The following is a 19,670-nucleotide window of genomic DNA, read 5'->3' on the forward strand; positions in this document are numbered from 1 at the left end:
AGAAGTAAAGAGACCTGTCAGGTTTAATAAGGGCGGGAGTGACCCTAGGGCTTCCGGTCAGAGCAGGTTAGGTGGGCGGTGACTAGAATAACCTCTTCTGCTGATTGGGTTATTGAGAGCGGAACGCGAGTTCATTACTGCGCCTGGGCGTTTTCTTTTTCAGGTTCCGTCCGCTCTGGTGGTCGGCTGAGGGTTGCTAGGCAACGGCTCCAGGTTACTTTGAATTGGGGTGGCCGCCGCGGTTGGGGCAGGGAAAAAAAGCCGTCTGAATCGGCTTCTTTGAGAAAGGGTTGGAGTTGTCCACAACCCTGAAGTGGAAGAGAAGGAGGTGACGTGTACAATTAAAGTAAGTATCGTTTTCCCCAGTAGCTGTGGGCCAGAAGTAGCCCAACCACAGGCATCATTAAAAATATATATGTCGGATATTTGGGGGAAATAAAGACGCGCGCCCACAGTGTAAGTAAAAGTTACTCGTCTGTTCACACGCAGAGATAACCTCTGACGGAGTTGAAAGTGAAAGTCACTCAGTCGTGTCCGACTCTTTGCGACCCCATGAACTATACAGTCCATGGAATTCTCCAGGCCAGAATACTGGAGTGGGTAGCCTTTCCCTCCTCCAGGGGATCTTCCCAACCCAGGGATGGAACCCAGGTCTCCTGCACTGCAGGCGGATTCTTTATCAACTGACCCACCAGGGAAGCCCAAGAATACTGGAATGGGTAGCTTATCCCTTCTCCAACGGATCTTCCCAACCCAGGAATCCATCTGGGGTCTCCTGCATTGCAGAGGTAGTCTTTACCAACTGACCTATATCAGGGAACCCCTGGCATTTTCATTTTTATTTATTGTTCTATGTGAATATTTTTATATACATTAGAGTTAGGCTTTGTACAAAAGTGGGAACACACTTTATATACTACTGTTTTATAAAAATTTTTTTCTTTATCGTAAGGATTTTTCAATTACTCATCTCTAACCCAGTATATAATGATACTGTGCTAGTACATCACTGGGCTATACTGTCATTTATTCCTTCTGTCCACTACTGATTACTGTTTACGTTGTTTCCAGTTTTTCACCCTTATAAATGGTAAACAAATCTTTGTGCACATGTCTATTTATTTACTAGGAATTCTCAGAAGTGGAATTGTTGGTTAAAGAGTATTTCAGATTTCTTTTCTAGTAAAGTTTTGTTTCTCTACATTCCATCAGGTATTGAATGCTTGCCAGTTCACTCACTCTCTTGCTGTTATCTTTTAATCTTTGCCAAATGAATGACTTTTAAAGATATATCTTTTAATTTGCTTTCCTTTGCTTACAGGTAAAGCTTAACTTTCCAAATATATCTGTCCATTTTTACCTCTTCTTTTGTCAATTCTCTATTGGTATCCTTTGCTGTGGACATTTTCTTAGGCCTGGTCTTTCTCCATGCCTAAAGAGAAATTTCCCTCTCCTCTTTCCAACATTTATCTAGTCCCACTCTCTCACATGCTTACCTCCCCACTCCCTGTTGACCGGTTCCTCCTCTCTTAACAATACAAAAGTTGCTGGTTGTTTGAATTCTAGTGGTGGGACAAACCCATCTTCTCTTTGACTTTCGCTTTAAAGCATCAGTAATTTGTTCTGCCACTTCTATTTGACGAAAGTCCCTTTTGGCAGTCTTCTTTCCTATTTAAAGTATGACCTATTACTGGAACAATCTCCTTTCTTACATGAATTTTATCTTAAAATGTGACTTGTCACTGAAAAAGAGAATGAAATAGTCCCTTTTCATAGCATTCAGTCCCCTGGGAATAAGCATCTCAATGGAGTCTCTTGTGGATCAAAAATAGAGCTCCTTGATCAAAGAGTTTCTGGATCGTAAAAATAGGACTTATTGTAGTAAATAAGTTGGGCTTCCCTGGTGGCTCAGCTGGTAAAGAATCGCCAGCAATGTGGGAGACCTGGATTTGATCCCTGGGTTGGGAAGATCCCCTGGAGAAGGGAAAGGCTACCCACTCCAGTATTCTGGCCTGCAGAATTCCATGGACTGTATAGTCCATGGGTCATAAAGAGTCTGACACAACTGAGCAACTTTCACTTTCACTTCCATTGTAGTAAAAGGAATACTAGACTAGAAATTTGATGGCATGGATTCTGGTCCTTGTTTTTGTAGCTAAAAATGTAACTGTGAACCTGAAAATGACAAGCCCCTTCTATCTCAGTATTTTGCTGTTTGTTTTGTGTGTGTGTGTGTGTGTGTGTGTGGTTTTTACGCCCTCTTAGTTCATCTCTTTGCCTGTAATGAGGTACACTCAATAAGACATACACCAAGAATCTTTAAACTATAATTCATGATAATATAAATGTCTCTCAATGAAAGACTGTACAAAAAGGATGGAACATGCATGAAGTAGTATGGCACCGTAACAAGAAATGTGTGAGTTTTCTGCCTAGAGCAATGGGAAGATATTCACATGTGAGGTAAAGTGCAGAAGAGTGGGTAAAGTATGTGTGCTGGACATCTGTCATTTACCCCTCCAGATCCACTCTTCCTCTCTAGACTGCTCTGAATCAAGGAGGTTTGTTTGCCTCTGTGGCTCCCCTGCCGTCTTTGTTCCAGCTGGAGTCAGCCAGTGGGAGCATTAGTGTTAGCATCAGAGGGCGGGAGGAGAGTGGCTGTATCCCCTCACTGCAGGCTGACCCCCTTTACAGCGGCCCTCTCCACCCATCAATGTCGGCCACACAGTTGTGGTAATGACTCCCTCCTGGGCTCCTTCAGGCCTGGGGGTGAGAACAGCACCCCGTCCTGGTCCTCCTAGCTGAGGGTTCTTCACTGCACCTTGTTATTTCCTATGCCCTGCCTCAATGAAAGCCTTCAAATTACCAGATTTGAAGATGTATCTCTTTCCCACTGGAACCGACTGATAGAATACACTATCTTTTGAGTGACAAGGGGAAAAAAGCATCTTTATATTTTCTTGTGAATGCATAACAAACTCTGAAAGATACCTGAGAAACTAATGAAAGTTGTTGTCTGGTAACTACTTACCAGGGCACTGGCAGCCAAGCCCTCTGAGGGGAGAGAGAGGAAAATTTTATGACAGTATACCTCTCTGTGTTGTTTCTTTATAACTGGTGGACTTACTTGCCACCAGTTTGTGCATTTAGTGTATTCCTTTTATGTTTTTGTTACTATGTTGTATGAAACTTTTTTTCATCTAGGAGGGAAAAATATATATGTTACCTACTCCAAAAATGAACAATGTTTTAGAATTAGGACTCATGTACTTAATCTGTCTTTAAACATTGCAACTTTCAGGACCAACATTGAAGATTGATAATCTGGATTATTTCAACATGAGCTTCCTGTTACCCAAACTGAGTAGCAAAAAGGCAGTAGACCAAGCAATAAAAAGTACTGCAGAGAAGGTGCTGGTTCTCAGGTTTGGGAGAGATGACGATCCAGTCTGTCTGCAACTAGACGACATAGTAAGTAAATGTTTTGGTTTTTTTATCCTTCATTTATTTTTATTAGGTCGAGGCTAATTACTTTGCAATATTGTAGTAGTTTTTGTCATACATTGACATGAATCAGCCATGGATTTACATGTATTCCCCATCTCGATCCCCCCCTCCCACCTCCCTCTCCCACCTCCCTCTCCACCCAATTCCTCTGGGTCTTCCCAGTGCACCAGGCCTGAGCACTTGTCTCATGCATCCAGCCTGGGCTGGTTGATCTGTTTCACCCTAGATAATATTACATGTTTCGATGCTGTTCTCTCGAAACATCCCACCCTCGCCTTCTCCCACAGAGTCCAAAATTCTGTTCTGTACATCTGTGTCTCTTTTTCTGTTTTGCATATAGGGTTATCGTTACCATCTTTCTAAATTTCATATATATGCGTTAGTATGCTGTATTGGTCTTTATCTTTCTGGCTTACTTCACTCTGTATAATGGGCTCCAGTTTCATCCGTCTCATTAGAACTGATTCGAATGAATTCTTTTTAATGGCTGAGTAATATTCCATGGTGTATATGTACCACAGCTTCCTTATCCATTCGTCTGTTGATGGGCATCTAGGTTGCTTCCATGTCCTGGCTATTATAAACAGTGCTGCGATGAACATTGGGGTGCATGTGTCTCTTTCATTTCTGGTTTCCTCGGTGTGTGTGCCCGGGAGTGGTATTGCTGGGTCATATGGCAGTTCTAATTCCAGTTTTTTAAGAAATCTCCACGCTGTTCTCCATAGCGGCTGTACTAGTTTGCATTCCCATCAACAGTGTAAGAGGGTTCCCTTTTCTCCACACCCTCTCCAGCATTTATTGCTTGTAGACTTTTGGATAGCAGCCATCCTGACTGGCATGTAATGGTACCTCATTGTGGTTTTGATTTGCATTTCTCTGATAATGAGTGATGTTGAGCATCTTTTCATGTGTTTGTTAGCCATCTGTATGTCATCTTTGGAGAAATGTCTTTAGTTCTTTGGCCCATTTTTTGATTGGATCATTTATTTTTCTGGAATTGAGCTGCATGAGCTGCTTGTATATTTTTGAGATTAATCCTTTGTCTGTTGCTTCGTTTGCTATTATTTTCTCCCAGTCTGAGGGCTGTCTTTTCACCTTGTTTATAGTTTCCTTTGTTGTGCAAAAGCTTTTAAGTTTCATTAGGTCCCATTTGTTTATTTTTGCTTTTATTTCCAATATTCTGGGAGGTGAGTCATAGAGGATCCTGCTGTGATTTATGTCAGAGAGTGTTTTGCCTGTGTTCTCCTCTAGGAGTTTTATAGTTTGTGGTCTTACATTTAGATATTTAATCCATTTTGAGTTTATTTTTGTGTATGGTGTTAGAAAGTGTTCTAGTTTCATTCTTTCACAAGTGGTTGATCAGTTTTCCTAGCACCTCTTGTTAAAGAGGTTGTCTTTTTTCCATTGTATATTCTTGCCTCCTTTGTCAAAGATAAGTTGTCCATAGATGCGTGGATTTATCTCTGGCCTTTCTATTCTGTTCCATTGATCTGTATTTCTGTCTTTGTGCCAGTACCATACTGTCTTGATGACTGTGGCTTTGTAGTAGAGCCTGAAGTCAGGCAGGTTGATTCCTCCTGTTCCATTCTTCTTTCTCAAGATTGCTTTGGCTATTCGAGGTTTTTTGTATTTCCATACAAATTGTGAAATTATTTGTTCTAGTTCTGTGAAAAATACCGTTGGTAGCTTGATAGGGATTGCATTGAATCTATAGATTGCTTTGGGTAGAATAGCCATTTTGACACTATCGATTCTTCCAATCCATGAACACAGTATATTTCTCCATCTCTTTGTGTCCTCTTTGATTTCTTTCATCAGTGTTTTATAATTTTCTATGTATAGGTCTTTTAGTAAGTGAATTTTTTAGGATTTTTATTAAAAACTTATACGTTCTTACTCCAGCATCTACAGAGTGTATGAGCAGGAGCAGGCAGGGCCTAGGGATATAGCTGTTCAATTGTTAGCACATTTCCACCAAGAGCTGATCATGTGCCTGCCTGAGCCGAACCGCCTGGTCTGTGATTGTGTGGAATCCGCCCTAGCTGTCCTTCCCCAGTAGCAACTGCCGAAGCTCGGTTTCACCAACAAGCAGTGGAGGACCAGAAACGTTACGAACTAGAATCTATGAACATTGTCTTATTCAGTGCTCCTCACAGTGGAATAATTCGTATTCCCGGGAGGGGAGATGCATGCCAGGGAGGTCAGGTGACTTCCACGGGCCCAGAACCACTAAGTTGCAGAGCTGGAATCTGAACTTTGTTTTCTCTATCTGCAAGTATGCTTTTCTGGAGTGCCGCCTCCAGTGTGTGCCTGATGGTAATCTATGATTTCACAGCACATCTTTACAGTCTGATGAGTCGAGAGGGGAGTACAGGGCAGAGTAAGCTTATCCTGGTCTCTATTTATTGTGGAGAGAGACTTACCCAGGACTAAGACCTCACCCACATTTTCTGTTGCTGCCACCCACAGTGTGGATCCAGTGTAAGAAAACCCATGACTGTGATTAATAATGAGGGTGTGATGCATTAACCTGGTGGGAAAGGGGCCAGAGCATTTTACCCTCAACTGTGGGGGTGTAGAATATCAGAGAGTGTAGACTCTGAAGCCAGGCCATCCAAGTTCAGATCCCAGCCTTACTGCTTACAGCTGTGTGACCAGGGGCACGTTATCTCCTCATGGCTCAGTTTTCTTCTGTGAAATGGAGCCTGTAGCCATGCATACCTCCTAGAACTGTTGTACGGTTTAAAGGAGCCAGCAAGTGTAAAGCACTTAGAACACTTAGCACACAGCAAGTGCCATGTAAGGGTCTGCTGTTTGGTTGTAATTCTCATTTATGGGTGAGATTGGAAAGGAGATTTGGGGGAATTGCATCATCTGTAGCACATATTTCTGAGTTTACTTTTTTATTTAAGCAAGTATGGGTTTTATAAATCCATGTAAAGTTTATAAACACATATTTTAATCAAAAATAGAAGAAAAAAAGAAGAAATATTTTCACCCAGTTTGCTCAGGGCCCTCTCACTACCCTAGCAACAGGGATTCAGACTCTGAATAATGTTACTCTTAATGTGGAACTCCCAACAGGCTAGATTCTTGGTCTGGGAATTTTTTTCACACAGAAAACTCTTCTAATGAAAAGGTTCACAGAAGAAACGTTAACAGCCCTCACGTTGTAACCCACATCTCTCTCTTCATTTGCAGCTTTCTAAGACCTCTTCCGACTTAAGTAAAATGGCTGCTATCTATCTAGTAGACGTGGACCAAACCCCAGTTTATACACACTATTTTGACATCAGTTATATTCCATCTACTGTGTTTTTCTTCAATGGGCAGCATATGAAAGTGGATTATGGGTAAGTTAGATTGACATGAAGTTACTATAGTCTTCAAAGTTTCTTTTCTCCAGGCAGTTTCAGTAGCTCACCCACGTAGATGTGATGGGAGCTTCTTGTGTCTTATGTTGGTACTGTTTCTCAGTTGATGAAGTCTCTAATTTGTGTGTGTGTGTGTGGAACTTTGGTACAAAATGAAAGTGTTTCCAGTATGAGTGGCAAATGTTAACGTACTACTTAAATCTGAGAGACTAGTACAGTTTGTGCAGAGAAGGCAATGGCACCCCACTCCAGTACTCTTGCCTGGAAAATCCCATGGACGGAGGAGCCTGGTAGGCTGCAGTCCATGGGGTTGCTAAGAGTCGGACACGACTGAGCGACTTCACTTTCACTTTTCACTTTCACTCATTGGAGAAGGAAATGGTAACCCACTCCAGTGTTCTTGCCTGGAGAATCCCAGGGACGGGGGAGCCTGGTGGGCTGCCGTCTGTGGGGTCGCACAGAGTCGGACATGACTGAAGTGACTTAGCAGCAGCAGCAGTACAGTTTGTGAAGCACTCACCATCCATCACTGCAGAAAATATAGAACAGCTTTTGTCAAAGTTTCCCAGGAGTTTTATTTCAAACAAAATGGGCCATTGTTCTTAAACTCTTGATACTCATTGGCTGCATCTGTGAAAGAAGTGATCCTTCAGCAAATTAAGACATGAGTTTCCCTTACCAAGCGTTCTGTCTGCTTTCAGTTAGAGAATTTTGAAGTCCTTCTTTCTCACAGTTTGTCGAAAATAAGTAAGATGAGGGACTTCCGTGATGGTGCAGTGGTTAAAACTTCATCTTTCAAAGCAGGGGGTTCGGGTGCGGTCCCTGGTTGGGGAGCTAAGACCCCATATGCCTGGAGGTCAGAAAGCCAAAACATAAAACAGAAGCAATATTGTAACAAATGCTATAATGACTTTAAAAAGGACCACATCAATCTTAAAAATAAAAGACTAAGTAACATGAAGTCTGGAATGCCCTCCCCCCCACCTACTCAGCATTCCAATGCTTAATATGTATTTTGAATGTATCCACAGTAATCATTTCTTACTATGGACAAATCATTTTGTCCATTTGTCCAGACCTGTGGGTCTGCTTTGTCATTATCTATTTGAAAGTGTGTTAAAAATTATCTATCTTAAGTATTTTAAAGCTGTTTATTCTCCTAGAATACAGCTGGTATATATATATATATTACTTTGGTGAATCTTTTCAGAGGGTGAATTATGATACTACTTACCACCTTAGAAGTGTATAAAAATTTTAACCCAGCAATTTTATTTCCAGGAATTTATCTGAAAGAAAATAGTCATGAAAGTGACCAAAATTGGCCACACGAATGTTCATTCATCCCACCATTATTTAGAAAACAAAATGCTTAGAAGCTTGATGTCCATAGAAAGATGCTAGATACTAATTTAATATGGTATGGGAGATGCATGTTTAACGACGTTGAAAGAAATATATGTTAGTTGAAAAAAGCACATTACAAAATAATTTGCATGATATGATCCCATGATTGTGAAAAAAGAAATACATACACACACAAGATTGAAAGAATATATGCCAAAATGCAGCATCTGGCCTCACAGGTAATTTTTTTCCTTGAAATTTTTTAAAAAGTAATATTGTATTAATACTTACCGCCCAGAGACCAGTTAATGGACTTTGCACAGTGTCTGGCCAACTTTGACAACAGCAAACTAAGCCCACACTGACGCCCAGGGAATGCTACCTGATGACGACTTGAGAAGTGATTAAATAGGTTCTTAAGCAGAAGCGTTTCACCTGGTAGGGCTTCCATGCTCTTCCAGCAGCCCACAGCACTGGTTTTAGTCATGTATCAAGTGGGCCCTGTAATCACAAATGGAAAATCAGTGTCAGGCTTTGAAATCAGTGCCGAGTGTCTAAGGGCTCCCTGACCAGAAGAAAGTAAGAGAGCTGCTATTTACTTTGTTTATGCTGAAGGCCTTACAAGTACCTTTGAAAAGTTCTGAGCCAGGTCATTTCTCTCCTATGCTATTTAGGTCTCCAGATCACACTAAGTTTGTGGGAAGTTTCAAAACCAAACAAGACTTCATAGATTTGATTGAAGTAATTTATCGAGGAGCAATGAGGGGGAAACTTATTGTGCAAAGTCCTATTGATCCCAAGAATATTCCCAAATACGATCTCCTCTATCAAGACATTTAGTGCTTTCGCTGCCATCAGAGTTGAAGAGAAAGGCCCATCTCGAAACAGTACCTAACTCCAGCTGTGCGGTTTTCCTGGGGTCCTTCAGAAACATGGTCAGCATCCCAGAGAATAAGAGTCTTGACCTCAATAGAAAGTACCGGCCGCCAAGCAGAAGACCACACTGGTGCTGGGACATTCAGGGATGCCCAAGTGTCTACGCCCTGCAGACCTCAGAGAGGTCAAGCCAGCCATGGTCAATTTCCCCAGTGTGGGTATCTTAATTTCTCTGTATATTGTGCTTTTCTTTATTCTTTAAGATAATACAAAATCCTTCTAAATTTGGCTAGGACAGTTTGATTCAACTATGTTTATTTGATACATTGAGTAAAATAGAAAATCAGTTCACATAAGAGCAAAAACACTTGTTTTCTACCCTATGTGTGCATACCCACACCTTCCTTCATCCTCAGCCTCGCCTTCCCTCCGCTCATGTATTTATCTCATGCTCACCTACTATCCCAGGTTCTCTTGGAATAAATCATTCTCTACTGATAGTGGCCAAGTTTGTTTTATCTTCAAGCCTTTTTGGCTCAGAATTTTAAAGCTATCTTGGCTTGCTCATTTTGTCAGCTTTTATGTTATTAAATTGCCCCAGAGGTGAGAACTTGCACCTTTACTGTCCAGCACCCAATTTAAGCTAAATAAAAAATTAACTACCCTTAGTCAGTAGGAACCAATCTCTCTTGGAGCTCGTCTCTTCCTGAGGAGAAAACTGTACTTCAGGGACTCAAGACTGGAAAGAGATCTCAGAACTGCTAGAAAGAAGTATCATCTATATAGGACTTGCCCGTTTTAATAACTTTATGAAGAATTCTTGCTCTCCCAGGGCCCCCTGGCACAACCTTCACCACTTGGGCACGTTCCTCCTCTTCTCATGGAGCTAATGGCACTGACTTTCTAGAATAAGAACGTGTGCAGAACCAGAAGGCATTGCACCATTCAGCACATGACCCGCTCAGCAGCGGTTGGCCTTCATGCAGGGCAGCACTCTCACTGCACGAATGTCCCCCTGTGCCGAGTGCTTTCTTTCCAAGTCTTCTGTGACCAGCGTGGCAGAGAAGCAAGGTTGCTGGGCATCTGGGTGACCTTCATTGATAAAGGAGAGAGTCACCCCAGGAATGAGACAACAAAATCCTTTCAGCACCACCTCCATTTTCTCCTGGCCCCCACTTCCTGCTTACATTGGTAATCATGATGCATGGAACCACAGCAGCCATCTTAGGACCATGAGGCAACCAGCCCTGGGATGAAAAATAAACATGCTAAAAAGAATAATGAAAAGAGCCTGGGTCCCTGATGACGATATCAAGCTCTCAAGTGGACTCTAGACCTTCCTTCAGATTTCTGTGAAGGAATAAAACGTCTTTACCACCTGTCACTTTAGTTGGATTTTCTGTCCCTCTTAGCCTATATTACACAACATTTGAGGTGTGAGAAGTGCTCAGATAACAGCACAAACTCAGCACTTTCATGCATAGGATTCTCATATTGTCTTTCCTCCCGAGGTCTTTTCGGTGATGTTTCTCTGAAGTCCAGATTTATGTTTTTGTTCCCACCATAGTTCTCCCTTCCACAAATGTTTATTAATTACATACTGTATGCCCCCATCCTGTGCCAGATACTGCACAAAAACAAATGACTCCTGGATGGAAAGAAAACTTCTTAGAAGAGACAGTTCTGAGCCTTAAAGGAGAGTAGGAGGTACTCATGGAGAAGGGGGAGGGCATAGGGGGAACTGGGGGGAGGAAGGCCCAGAGGCTGGAGACAGTGTGCGTGTTGAGAGGGCTCCACAGAGTTCAGTGTCACGGAAACCCGAGAGGGAGGCAGGTGGGCAGGAGGCGCTGCCGGGGAGGAAGGCAGAGGAGATAAGGAAAGTGAGAAAATACTGAAAGTTATTTTTCTCCTGAGAGAGAGGCAGAAGCCACTAATACAGTCAGATTTTTCTTCAAAGAAAACTTGGATGGTTTATTCTTCAAAAAACTTAGTAATACCTAAGTAAAACTTAGGTATTATTAGAAGAAAGAGGTATATCTGCTGAGAGGCATGATTTTACATGTTTTTATTATTTTTTAGTTTCTGGCCATCGTCTCTTGTGCAGGTTCTAGAATATAGGTCTCAGTTGTTCCTTGGCCTGTGAGCTCCAACCTGTTTTTCATTATCGATGGATCTGGAGAGTGCCTGTGACAACATCACAGGGAAGGACAGAACACTAGTGAGAGAGTAGTGATATCAAATGACATTTTAAGCCATAAGCGGGGGAGGCCACATTTTGGTGTGACAAGACTGTATGCTGGTGAAGGGCCAGTGTGCTGAATAAAGGAATGTGGATCAGTTAGAACTCTTCTTCTTCAGTTGGAGGAAGAGCTTCATGGGCTGGGTTCTAGAACTTCTGTTCTAGGAAACCGTTCATAGCAAGACCTTTATCTTGTGAAATGAAAGACTCAGATGGCTGTGGTTTGAGTCCTGGTTGAGGGTTGTTTCCTTTCAAATGAGAAAAGCAGCCCCTCCTAAGAAAGAGAATTCTGACTTCCCCCAGCCCCAGAACATTACTACTGAGGCACTTCAGAGCCTGTCTGGGTTAAGCCCCCCGTGGGAGAGACCAGGAGACTAATGGGCAGGGAGCTCGAGGAACTTGGTAGGTTTGTCATCGAGCTGTGACTTGGACCCAGCAAATGCGGAAATCCTCCCTTTATACCACCTTACCGTGTTAGCTGAAGTGCTGGTGTGCTGGAGCACAAGCCACAGAGTACTACCTGTCAGAACACTCATTGTGCTGCTGTCTTCCTCACCAGCCTTCTCTCTTTCTCCTCCACTCGGAACAAGCAGAGGATGCTGTGAAAAGAGCTCGGGATTTGTGTTCAGGCGGACTTAGGTTCAGAACTCAGCTTTGGGTCTCCCTGGTGACTCAGTGGTAAATCAGTGCTTGTCAATGTAGGAAATGCAGATTTTATCCCTGGGCTGAAGATACCCTGGAAAAGGAAATAGCAGCCCACTCCAGTATTCTTGCCTGGGAAATCCCATGGACAGAGGAGCCTGATGGGGTCTCCATGGGGGTCTCAGAAGGGTCAGATACAACTTAGCGACTAAGTAACAACAAAGGTTCAAGATTCAGCTTCTCTATTTGATACCTGCGTAACCTTGAACACATCGCTTCTCTGACTCTTATTTCCTTGTCTATAAAACAAGGATAACCGTGACCTTTCTGAGGCCTGCCATCAAATAGGTACTCATTCGGTGATCATGAGTTCCCCAGTGGGACAGTTCGTATCACCTTAGGGATTTCCAGTTGGTCCAGGGTGTTTTCTGCCACACTCGCAGTAAACTCTAGAGCACTTGGCTGCTGTTGTACTGTCAATGAGAGAATGAAAAAAAAAAAAAAAAAGCCCAAGGCTAAAAGCAACACAGAAGGGCTTCCCTGGGGGCTCGGTGGTAAAGAATCCGCCTGCTGATGCAGGATACGTGGATTCGATCCCTGGTCCAGGAAGATCCCACGTGCCATGAGGCACCTAAGCCCGTTCGTGATAACTACTGAGCCTGCGCTCTAGAGCCTGGGAGCTGCACCTGCTGAGCCCCCGTGCCACAACTGCTGAAGCCCTCACACCCCAGAGCCCGTGCTCCACAGCAAGAGAAGCAATGAGCAGCTGCATACCACAGCTAGAGAGTAGCCCCCACTCGCCAAAACTAGAAAAAATCCTGCGAAGTCATAAAGTCCCAGCACTGCTGAAAATAAATTGTTTTAAAGAAACGTTACAGAAGTGAGTCAAAGAAAAGCTCTTTATTGACACAGCAATGCAGGGTTGGAACCCATCAGCTTCACACAGCATTTTTGTCCCCTCCACTCCTGTCCAGTTTTCCCCTCATCCTTTGAGGCAGCTGCTTCCAGCCGGCCCCACCTTAGTTGTCAGCGATGGTTTTCCGAACCCAGTCCAGAATGGAGGTCACCTTCACATACACACCATACTCAGCCACAGCACAGCTCTTGTCAAAGCTCAGGATCCCAGCCGCATACCAGGTGTCGTCTTCCTGGTCGTGAACGACGAAGGCGCTGCCGGCATCACCATAGCAGGTGTCCTCCTGGTACTTGGACAGGCCGACGCAGAAGGTGTTCTTATTCAGTATGGGCTGCACCCCCACAGGGCTCTTATCTTTCTTATTTTCAGGCACAGTGCTGTTCTCGTAGTGCTCCACACACTTGTCTTGGTCAGCCACAGGCAGCATGATGTACTTCAGATGCTCCGTAAAGTTGAAGTTGGCATTTCGCCCCCAGCCAGACACATAACCCACACGACCCACCGCCACATAGTCTTTCGAAGGTAGGCAGATGGGCATTACTTTTTCATTGACAGGTACCTTCTGTCTGAGTTTGATGAGCCCGATGTCTACCTTGGAGCGGTCAGGATGGAGAACCACCTTCTCCACCTCTACAGGCTGGTTCTTTCCCACATAGAGTCTTAAAGTAGGAGCGATGTCCTTTGCTTTTTTGTCACTGGTATGACCCAGGTAGAGATTTTTAGCTGTGGTGAGGAGCCATCGTTCATTGATGAGCGTGGCTCCCGAGATGAGGTTATGGGGAGAGACCATCTTGGCCTGCCAGGGAAAGCTGCCTTTGGCATCCAACGAGCCACCGATGATCCTCTGCACCTGGTCCACTGGGTGCTTGGGCTTCCCGCACACTGTCGAGGAGAGCAAGATGATCATTAATATGAGCAGGGTGTGAGCTTCCCCCAGGCCAGGAAACATAAAAATGCCCTCTTGCCACTGTCCAAAACTATCGCTCTTCATGTCTCCAGGGCTAGAAACATTTACATGCTTTGCCCTTACCTTCTGCTCCTCCCGTCCCCAATGTTTACAGTTTAAAAAAAATTTTTTTTAATGTTCACATCACTAAAGCAGAGTTCTGTTCCCTGCTTTTCTGACTCACAAACAGCACTGAAATTTTCAAACCCCAGCTGCTGAACTCTAGGTATATTTAAATGATTTATCACAACTAGAGGTACATGATCCCTGAAATTCAGTGTAAGGACAAGGAGCTACCAAGTTTCATTTTCTCTGAATAAATAGGGACATGAAGCAGTGTTGACCGGAACACAGATTTTATAAATACTGGAGTTGATACCCGGCAGGTTAGCGGTTCCACAGCCCAAGTAGCACAAGAGGATAGGCAAAATCCTCTTGTTCCAGGAGGGAAGGAGAGAGCTCAGCCCCTCTTGGTGACAACAGAGTCCTGACCCTTCTCCAGCCTCTTGTAGCACATTCCCACGGATTACGGTTTTGCTCTGCCCTCCCTCAACCTGTTCTTCTGCAGCTTGCTTTACCCTTGGCCCAGGGCTCTCTAGGTGGGCTCTCTGTACAGAGTCCCCTGATCCTCTGTGGACAATGTAGACAGTGGACGCGGTCAGTGCCTGGGAGGCCAGATGAACACATCCTTAGTGAACTTCATGGGGTGGTGTCACCTGCCTGCACACATCTCTTCCCCGCCACCTCTGGTCCCCCCGGTCCCTGTCCTTGGCTGGTGTGTGCCCAGGGGAAGCGTCATAGGGAGGATGTGCCTTGATGTTCCGATCAAGATGCCTACCGTGCACCAGCCCATCAGTACCCACTTTCAGTCTGCTTCCCAGGCCCCAGGCTTCCTACCTGCCTCACATTCAGGGAGTTGCTGTCCAACGTCCTTATTTATCCACTGCTTCTTACTGTTAAAGGTGTACACTCCTGGAACAAAATTAAAAAATACAAGCTGAAAGGGACGCTGTAGCTGGACCTAGCCCTGGGAGAGGGCATTTAAAGAGCAGAATCAGAGAAATAGGAGGAAGGAGGGTCAGGGAGGAGGAGGAACAGAAGAACTCTGTGCTAGAAGCCAAGTGCTGGGGGCCACTGAAGCCCAGCAGGACGGGTAGTGGTCTAAATGGCCAAGGCGATTGTGTCAAGACAGTACAGGGTTGGAATCAGGGTTCAAATCCTGACTTTCCCTCATACAAGCTACCTGAACTTGGGCAAGTTTCTCAATCTCTGTGTGCCTCAGTTTCTTCAGCAGTGAAATGAGAATAATAATCCTGTCTCTTGGGAAGTCCCTAGTGGTCCAGTGGTTAGGACTCTGAGTTTCTAATTCAGGGGACCCAGGTTTCATCCCTGGTCAGGAAGTTAAGTTCCCACAAGCTTGTGCAACTTGGCAAAAATAAATAATAGTATCTCCAGAGGGATGTCGTGAGGACATCATGAGCAAATCTGTGGGGAAAACTGTGCACAGTGCAGGAGCGTAGTGCTCACGAGGTGAGGGCTCCCTGCCATCATCACCATCACCATCACCATCATTCTGTTTTATATAGATCTTACCCTGAGGTGGGTAGGCTACGTGGCATCACCTCCGCTTAACAGGGGAGAAAACTCGAAGCTGAGGAGAGTTAATTTGCCCAAAAGGCCACAGCTGCCAGTGACAAAACCCTCATTAGAACCTGAATCTCCTGGCTCCAGAAATCATATGCCCTTTCTGACCAGTCACCCTGGCTCCATCCCCCATGGAAGAGGAGGGACAGGAGGCATTCGTCCAGGCCTTACCATCTCCAGCAGAGTGCAGTTTGTAATAGGTTTTGCACTGGAAGCGAACCGAGTGCTCCACGTAGCCATTTTCAATCTTGGGGGGCTCTGGGCAGCTGGCATCTGCAAAGGAAAAGAGGAAGAGAAGGTTCATATTGGGGAACTGCCCCTGGAGACTCAAAAAGGCAGAGCAGAAGAAGCTGGTTTGCACATCAACCTCCCGCCATCCCCAAAGGAGACAGCACCAGCTCTTCCCGGTGACGATGGAGTTCTGACCCATCTCCAGCCTCTTGTAGCACATTCCCATGGAGTGTGGCTTTGTTCTACCCTCCCTTGACCTGTTCTTCCTGCAGCTTGCTTTACCCTTGGCCCAGGGATCTCTAGGTGGACTCTCTGTACATACAGGGTCCCCTGATCCTCTGTGAACAGCGGATTCGATCAGTGCCTGGGAGACCAGATGAACACATCCCTAGTGAACTTTGTGGGGAAGCATCACCTGCCCGTGCATGTCTCTGCCCGGCCACCTGTGGTCCCCCCGACCCCTGTCCTTGGCTGCTGTGTGCCCAGCGGAAGCCTCACAGGGGGGATGTGCCTTGAGGATGTTTCGATCAAGATGCCTGCCGTGCACCAACCCCTCAATACCCACTTTCAATCTGCTCCCCAGGCCTCTGACTTCCTACCTTCACATTCAGGGAGTTGCTGTCCAATGTCCTTGTTTATCCATTGCTTATTGTTAAAGGTATACACCCCTGAAACAAAAAGAAAAAAAAATGAGCCAGAAGCTGGACCTGGCACTAGGAGAGAAGGTATTTAAAGAGCAGAGTCAGAGAAGTAGGAGCAGGGAGGGCTGGAGAAGAGGAGCAAGAGAGGAGCGCTATGCTAAAAGCCAAGTGCTGGGGGCGACAGTAAATCACGGCAGGACAGATGGTCAAGGTGACCGTGGCAGTCGTGGAGACTGTCAAGGCGGTCCGGGGTTGGGATAGGAGGACCCGGAGGCGTTCGCCCAGGCTCACCATCTCCAGCACGCAGTTTGTAATACTTGTCACACTGATAGCGAACGGAGTACTCCACGTGGCTGTTGGCAATCTCGGGAGCCTTTGGGCAGCTGTCGGCTGCAAAGGAAAACAGGAAGACAAGGTTCATTTTCAGAAACTGCCCCTCGAGACTGGAAAAGTCAGGAGAGAAGAAACAGCATATCAAACTCCCACACCCCAAACAGAAGCCCAGGAGAGATTGCTGGCTGGCTGGCTGGCTCCCCAATGTTCTTTACAATACTGAAAGACCAGAGATCAGGATAAGGAGCAATTGAATTTTCCCGGAGAGGATGCAGATCTGAAGGGCTAAGGTGGGATTCAGCGATGTAGCCAGGTACAGCCCTTGCCCACAGGCAGACCTACCTGTGGCCTCATTGGTTTCCACCGCGAGAAGCTGCCCACAGAGCAGGAGGGTAACGACCGCTGGCAGGGCGCTGCAGAGAAGACAGAAAGGAGGGCACCGCTAGTCTTCCCGCTTCAACACACACACACACACCTCCCCTTACCTAGAGACCCCTCACCTACCCACATGCATACTTCAGCAGCTTCCCAGTCACAGAGGTTCCTGTGTGTTCCGTGCTGCCAGGAATTCTCCAGCAGCTTCAGAGAAGAGCAAGCAAGATTAGGAAGGAATCGGGCCTCAGTGCATGGCAGGATTCTGGAAACCCTAAACTGTTAACAATATATGAGCTCCTCAGCCAAGAGAAGCCTCCCTTGGGGGCACCCCTGAGGTGCTGGGCTTTGAGGATTCCACAAATAAAATGCAGGTATCTAGAAGATGGGGCAGCGGGGGAGTTATTATTATGCTACTCTCTCTACTTTGTGGAATTTTCTATAATAAGAGGGTCCCTAAAATATAAAACACCGATGTAGTTGTTTCTATTATTTTATGGTAATTTGACTTCAGGAAGTCGTATAGCGAACCCCCAAATTCCAGAAGGTTTCGTGGATGATAACTGACTCCGTAAAAGCTTGACTGTGCACTTGGGCCTCAGTGCACAGGCCATACCCACCCATGGACCATCTCCCTGGAAGATGGCAACTACTCAGAGATGACTTGGTTAAGTTTCTGGTTTCATTACTTCAACATTTCAGAAAAAAAATTTTTTCTGTTTTGTTGTGTCACTCAAATGTTTCCCTTTTGGTCTTTCTCATTATACATTTTTTAAAAAATCTGCTAATAGGCATATTCAAAATGCCAGGGAGAACTCCCAGGCAGTCCAGTGGTTAGGACTCAAAACTTGCACTGCCAAGGACCCAGGTTCAATCCCTGGTTGAGGAACTAAGATCCCGCATGCCATGTGGTATGGTCAAAAAGGAAAAAAAATGTCAGGAGGCCTACCACAGGAGCTACTGGCTTCCCCACAAAGATGAAAACTTTATAATCTCAAGGAAAAAGCTATTTCTTAGAGAAATTCACGCCTCATGGGAAAGCAGCATCATCTGAAAACATTACCTTTTATGGACACAGAAAAGCAGAGAATTTTTGCATAGTAAACCTTTATTCACTATGTGTGTGCTCAGTCACCAAATCATGCCTGACTCTGTGACCCCACGGACTGTAGCCCGCCAGGCTCCTCTGTCATTGGGATTTCCAGGCAAGAATACCGGAGTGAGGTTGCCATTCCCTCCTCCATAGGATCTTCCCAACCTAGGGATCGAATCCTGCATTGTGAGGCAGATTCTTTACCACTGAGTTGCCAGTGACACCCCAGAGAGAATGTTACAAAAGAATAGTAGTATGGGCAGCACAGGAATATGGCAAGAACCTTGAAGCTGACGTGCAAATGAATGAAATTTGGAAAACAATGAGGTAATGACTGAAAGGACTGCTCCAAACTCATAATTCCTAGAAGTCAAGGACCAAGCTTTAATCCATTTCCAATATCTCCTCCAGAACCTTATGCAGCACATAGAACATAGAGGATCCTCTACAAACATGCTACTATTTGGAAGATAATTCTTATTATAAATATCGTTTGAGCCTTTGGTGCTTCCTGGCTCTAAAACCAAACACATGAGTAGATTCCCCCAGGCAGATAAGAATGAGATCCACCCTAAATAACCAGGAGTCAGAGCCAAGGACAGAATAAACCCTGAGAAGCTTTGTGAGAAGAAAAGATATTGTTTGCACGCTGTGCATCAGAAAGCAAACAAAGTATAATTTAGTCCATTTGCCTTATTTATCTTCATTGTATTTTTGCATTTCTCCTGTAGGCCTCTCCTGTACCCAGGCTGTCATGTAGGTAAAAGATATATCCAAAGAAGGATGAAATAATCCAGAGAAAAGTGAGGGATAGGAGCAAACTGTGGACTCACCTCATCTTTGGTGTGTCTGACTCTGGAAGAGCAGTGCCGTTAGGGGCACCTGCTGATGCTTTTATGTCCCCAGTATCTCACTCCACCCACTTCTTGATGTTGTAATTGCTGTGTCTCCACACTTTGGCCTTATTAAGGTTACTCATATTTTCCGGTAACAAAGCCACAAACAACCTCCCTGTTAAAGAGTCCAGCTCTTGCTTCATACTTAAGTTTCCCCTGGTGTTCTTCATGCTTGAGCCAAAGAATCCTGGCCATCTCACTACCCCATGCAGCTGCCAAAGGGTTTCCCGAAATGAGCCAGTGTGCAGGGCTGGGGGAGGAACCATCAATCTGGGTCTCTTTGTTCTGAATGCTTTTCAGCACTGGACAAAGCCCTTCTTGGGGTTGTTTCAAATCCATTAGAGACACTCCTGCAACCTGGCTGAGACAGGGCTCTCAAGTAAGCATTTCCTTTTCACAATCATGTTCCCCACACTGTGTTGCCATCTCCCTATTCTGCAAAGCTCTCCAACCTAAAATCAGTAAAATGTACTCATTGTGTCTTCTCTGATTGCTTGTTCCAAAAAATCACACAGAATGGTTAAGGCTATAGTGTAGATGCAAACCATACTCAATGGCAGTGGTTATCATGGTTTTATTGTTGCTGTTGTTCAGTTGCTCAGTCGTGTCCAAC

At 44.9% G+C, this 19,670-nt stretch overlaps 2 protein-coding genes across 3 annotated transcripts in view; one reads left to right on the top strand and one right to left on the bottom strand.

Moving 5' to 3' along the window:
* The first annotated feature begins 31 nt into the window (after positions 1–31).
* TXNL4B (thioredoxin like 4B) overlaps positions 32–19,670 on the top strand; it is a 42,626-nt gene continuing 22,987 nt past the window's right edge. Inside the window, exons 1-4 of one of the 2 annotated variants that reach the window (XM_065925676.1) lie at positions 41–346; positions 3,302–3,471; positions 6,709–6,860; positions 8,903–10,505. In XM_065925676.1, coding sequence (XP_065781748.1) covers positions 3,340–3,471; positions 6,709–6,860; positions 8,903–9,068 — 450 coding nt within the window. In that variant the 5' untranslated portion in view covers positions 41–346; positions 3,302–3,339 and the 3' untranslated portion in view covers positions 9,069–10,505. Of the gene's footprint in view, positions 347–3,301; positions 3,472–6,708; positions 6,861–8,902; positions 10,506–19,670 lie in introns of those variants that run through there. The other variant, XM_065925677.1, reaches the window with a different exon arrangement.
* LOC136158727 (haptoglobin) lies at positions 12,871–19,009 on the bottom strand. The gene is made up of 8 exons (XM_065920542.1): positions 18,995–19,009; positions 17,201–17,275; positions 17,039–17,109; positions 16,655–16,753; positions 16,322–16,390; positions 15,663–15,764; positions 14,745–14,819; positions 12,871–13,783 (listed from the first exon to the last, which is right to left on the bottom strand). The coding sequence occupies exons 1-8, from the start codon at positions 18,997–18,999 to the stop codon at positions 13,005–13,007; spliced, it is 1,275 nt and encodes a 424-aa protein (XP_065776614.1). The 5' UTR covers positions 19,000–19,009; the 3' UTR covers positions 12,871–13,004.

The sequence above is a fragment of the Muntiacus reevesi genome, chromosome 2 (genome assembly GCF_963930625.1).
Source record: "Muntiacus reevesi chromosome 2, mMunRee1.1, whole genome shotgun sequence".
Taxonomy (NCBI): domain Eukaryota; kingdom Metazoa; phylum Chordata; class Mammalia; order Artiodactyla; family Cervidae; genus Muntiacus; species Muntiacus reevesi.